General features: G+C 45.2%; 1 protein-coding gene across 1 annotated transcript; it reads right to left on the bottom strand.

The window, feature by feature from the left end:
* Positions 1–3,370: 3,370 nt before the first annotated feature.
* On the bottom strand, positions 3,371–4,107 carry ATXN7L3B (ataxin 7 like 3B). The gene has a single exon (XM_089921047.1). The coding sequence runs from the start codon at positions 3,769–3,771 to the stop codon at positions 3,478–3,480; it is 294 nt and encodes a 97-aa protein (XP_089777173.1). The 5' UTR covers positions 3,772–4,107; the 3' UTR covers positions 3,371–3,477.
* Positions 4,108–4,983: the final 876 nt, after the last annotated feature.

Genomic DNA, 4,983 nt, shown 5'->3' with positions numbered 1-4,983 from the left:
TCATCTTTGCTATGAATCATTTGTCTCTTGAGAGCAAGAGCAGTATTAGATCAAAATGGTGGCAAAGTGTATATATTGATAGCTTGAGTGCCATTTAAATTGAACTATCCTTCACACTGGACTCAGTGACAGGATTGCATTGTATTTATTTTACCACCTTCTTGTTATGGTAAAGGGAAGATTGTATACAGTTTGTTTCTTTCACTGGATGTTGCAGAAAGCTAAATGTGCAGTCTTAGATGGAGAAACAAAGTTGGGCAAAATTCCTCTATCTGATAAAACTCATTCAGGAGAAAGTAACTAAGGTTCAACATTTATTTCACTATGTGAATACCCAAGAAACGTACAATTTTAAAAGATGAACATAGAGTCCAAATAAAGTCATTTTTTAAAATTTTGTTTATTGTAATTGTTTACCAATGGGGAGACGCAGTTTATTTACACCAGCAGCCATGGGGCAAGGGGAATACACAGTTAGTTAGCAACCTGTATAGGATGGACTACTTATGCAAAAATAAGACTCTCCAAAACAAAGGACAATGGTGAGCTTCACTACACTTCCCCGATGATCCCAGCATGCGATAATGCCAGGCAATGGCCCCTGGGCATGCGGTGGTGTGAACTAATGTATGGAAGAAAAAGCCACAAACCACAGAAATTTGTAAAGAACCCCTTCCCCCCCATACACACACACACTCAGATACATAATAGAATTACAGGGTGATCAATACACTTAATTGAGGAGATTAGGACAGGAATTCTGCTGTTAAGAGGAAAGATGATAGGGAAAGGGAGAATTCCTAACCACTGTTAACTATATGGTAGGGAGCATTCTCTCCCCCAAAAAGAAGAGTTAGTTTGTCCCCTCAGGGCACCTGTTGGACCTAGCCCACCTCATACCCAACCAGGACCAGGGGCTACTGCCCTAATAATGGGGAGCAAAAAAACAAAAACACAAACCAAGAGGGAGGTAATATGAACCAACCATTACTCAAAACTATTTCCACTTCTCCCTCCTCTAACCAGGAGAAAAGACCAAGGAAACAGTAATGTCACAATCTGAGCTCCCTCTCTGAAGGAGGAGTGGACCATGGCCTTACCTTCAGCCTGTTTCCCAGATATTATCTTTAAGTAGGCCAGAGTCTCACTTAGACCCTCCTTTCCTTCTGCATCCCCTCAGAAGGAGATGTCTCTAAAAAAGGCAAGGGCAGATAACCCAAAATTATTTCAGTTCTTGCCAAGGTTTGACTTTTTAAACAGTTGTTATTACAACTCTTAGATTGAAGACCAATATGTAGCTAGGCCCTCACCCTGAGCGGGACAACTCTAGAGGGAAAATGCAATAATAAACAGTCTTGAGGCCCTATTACTATGCTTCCCTTAACCCTCTAGAGTATGTAACCCGAATCAGTCCATACAGTCCAAACAGTTCCTTCTGGGATAAGGAAGGATACATGCACAGCAAGGGTTAGAGAAAATGGATCAGAACCTACTCTGTCACTGTGTCACTCAGCCTTTACTGCTTTTCTGCTTAGGTCCTAAGGGGCAGTATCCAAGTGGAGGTGGGAAGATGTAACTCCTCAGGAAGCAAGACACAGCAGGAAGGCATACCAGCAAGGCAGTCCTACCGAAGAAATGCTTAGGCATGACACTGCTTTTCATATACAAAAAATTACTTTCTCTTCCCATCCTAATCCCAATAGAGGGAGCCATAAGAAAGATTCTGCTCTGATTCTCTCAAAAAAAAAGAAAACAAAACAAAACAAACTTAAGAGAAGCCAAGGAAAGGGAAACTGGGCAGGCTTCAGAAGTAGGAGCATCAAGAGAGAGAAATTGAAACTGGTCAGCGTGAATGTAGAGCGGCAGGCAGCACCCGGGGTGATGAGCTGCACCAGATAGGCATGGAGCAGGGGACTGGAGGAACATGGGGCCAAGCCAGAAAAAGAAGGCTGGGCCCCTTACTGGGGCACAGAATGAGGTAAGAAAACATTTCAAATAAAGCAGCACCGCTCACCTTGGGGCTCCCACCCCTATACACTTCATAAACTTCAATCAGGGAGTCAAGTGGAGGGTAGTTTTGATACGCAGCTCACACTTCCCATCCTCCCCTATCCCATTCCCTAAAACCAGAGGGTTTCTGGGGGCCATTTCCTGACTTCCAAAACAAAAGGACAGCTCTTGTTTTCAAGAGGTCCAAAGGGAACTGAGTGGAAAGGGCTGCCCTTCGGGAGGGGCAGAGAAGGTGGTGACAGTCTAGATGTTCACTGCAGTGGAGCTCTGTGACTGCCCAACCCAAGGAACAGGGGCGTTCAATAGGATGCGGCACAGTCAGATGAGAGTTGACCCAGTCCTGCTCCTTGGCTCCTAGCGCTAACCCATTCACATTAGTGAGTGCAGCTGAAAAAGGTCCCCTCTGGGCTCAGCTTTCAAACCACAGCCTCCTGCACAGCCATGATGCTCTTCCATAGTTCACTCCTGCCCCGAAAATGGGAGGCAGGTAGTGACCTGGCACAATAACCAAGTCTGACCCATGGACTGGCTAGGTCACGAGTAACTCAGAGTAGGAAAACGCCCCACCGAACTGTTGTCCACAGCATAATACATCCAGATATGAATCCTGCAGTCTGAAAGATCGTGCATAGTCGCAGAAGGCCCTGCTACCTCCCCAAAGGATCATAACTTAATCCTCAGCCTGCCTGGATAACCAAGTTTTCATCTGCTAAGCCTATGCCACCAGGTGGGTTGCAAGAAACAGGGCTTTGTTCAGCAAAACGCTAGCCCATGTCCCCAACTCCGCTGAAGTCATTGTTAAATGCTGAACCTTTGGGAAACTGGTGGCTTTGAGCTTTTCTTCTTGTTGGCGTCAAGACCACAGAGCTTCTCCTATCAGATTCAGCGGGGAATTCTTTTTCTTGGCTTTCCCAGATTGGAATGATTAATATCCAGATCTCATAACTGACTTTCATTTGTCTTGGAGAAGCCCAAATCAGAGGCTCTGAGATCAGAGGTGCACTCCCACTGAGGCCCAACAATTAAGGCCTGACCATCAGTTATGTCCAAACGGTGAGTTATCCAGAAAGCCCTTGACATTAGGCAGACAGAAAGGCTGAGGAACCAAAGAACTTTATATGCTGAGCACACAGATGCTCACCTGTGCACTGGGGACAGTACAGGGTTCTTGTGCACTTTCTGGTGTGTTTAGAAATCAACCACTGCGTGGCTTGCAGGATGCACAGCACAGCTCCTCCTGTCCAGGATTTCAAAGCTGATCCAAAGGTAATACACTTATACAAGGATCCGAATTCCTAAATTCTCCACTCCAAGTTTTTAAAGGCTAGGTTCTTCAATGGGAACTGGGACTTTTGTCTGATTTTTTTTTTTTTTTTTTTTTTTTTTTTACTTAGCTACCTAACTTCTCAAAACCACAGGACTGGTCTATGTTATTGTCCTGGTCACCCTCAGACTCTCATGTTGCAGCTACTGGAATTCTGGAGGTGAGCGTTGCAGCTGCTGATCAGGCCCATTCCCAGATTCTCCAGGAAGGGAGCAAAGCGGAAGGCGACACGCTCCTTTATCTTCCACTGGCTGAATGCCAAAATCCTTCACGCTACCAGTCTCTGCGAATTCCAGGTAGAAGTAGCCACACTTGACTGCCCGGTGCACCTCAAAGCAGAAGCCCAAACAGGAATCCTCTATTAGGTCTACGTATATCTCCTGAGCGATGGCCTCTAGCTTGTTAGTATCCAGGTTAGCCAACGAAATTTCCTCCATTTTAATCTGTACACGACCGTGGAGAGGGCGCTCGGATTACTCACAGCTGCACGGGCGGCAACACGTCGGGCTCGGCCGGCCGCGCCTAGGCCTACAGGCCTGTCAGGGCCGCGTCTTCAGCAGGGAGGGCGGAGGCGTCGCGGTGGCAGCGGCAGGGCAGCTGCAGCAACCAGCAGCGACTGCTCCGGAACCCCAGGTATCTCCGTTTCTTTTGGCGTCTCCCCGGATCTGGGGCTTTCAGCTCCGGCTGGTCCCAGACTCACCGCCGCCAAACGGTCTCGGAGCCTCTCTCCGCTACCCCGGCCTCTTCCGCTTGCTGGTCCGGGTTTAGCCCCGCCTCCCCACTTCCGCTCCTCAGCACGCCTGCGCATTGGCCCCGCGCAGACTCGCCGGGTTCCTCCCTACGCGCAGCTGCCTGGAAAGCCTTGGAGTTTTAGGAAAACGAATGGGAAGAACTAAAACGTATCAGACTGTCATTACCTTTAATTGTAAAAAGATGATAAGGAGGCTGTTTTATGTTAATTTTTTTGCAGATTTAAACACTCGCTAATGAATTCTTTGTCCATGCTTAATCGATTCCCTCTTGAAAAAGGCAAATGGCAACTGCACATTTGTGGTAATGATCTGAAGTACAGTTTTAGGACTAGTTCTCCGGATACGTTTGAAAATTTGACATATAATTGACTTACAGTCATTTATACTAGTGCCGCAGTTGTCATTTAAATCCACTAGATGGTGCAAGGAAACAAATTACACTAGAGTTTATCATTCAGTCTTCTTTTGAATGAAAAACTAGGCACTAAAGTCATAATTCATATATATTGATCACATGAACCTAAGGCATTTATTTCATTTATAAGACCATTAAGTCAGTGTGACTATAAATAGATCATATACTGTACATCTCTAAAATAATTCAAAGAGAAAATTATATGTATATTTTCTATTGAAGAGGGAGGAAACCTGAAATATGTTAAATACACTGGGAGGTAAAGGAATCTTTTCCTAAAATTGTGCTGCATGAATTGTGGGATCTAGAGCCAGTCTACCTGGGTTTAAATCCTAGATCCAACATTTAACAGTTCTGTTTCCTCATCTGGATAAAGCTAGTTCCCATTTAATAGTTAAAATTAAATGATATTTTAAAAAAATCTTCTTGTGACAGCTTCTTACATGTAAGTAAGCATTCAGTAACTGTCAGCTATTTTAATC

Source organism: Delphinapterus leucas, chromosome 11 (genome assembly GCF_059928025.1).
Source record: "Delphinapterus leucas isolate spDelLeu-1000000601 "Yukka" chromosome 11, BTC_Dleu_Yukka2, whole genome shotgun sequence".
Classification (NCBI taxonomy): domain Eukaryota; kingdom Metazoa; phylum Chordata; class Mammalia; order Artiodactyla; family Monodontidae; genus Delphinapterus; species Delphinapterus leucas.
Note: the sequence above shows the minus strand (reverse complement) of the source record. Positions and strands in the feature narration are given on the sequence as shown.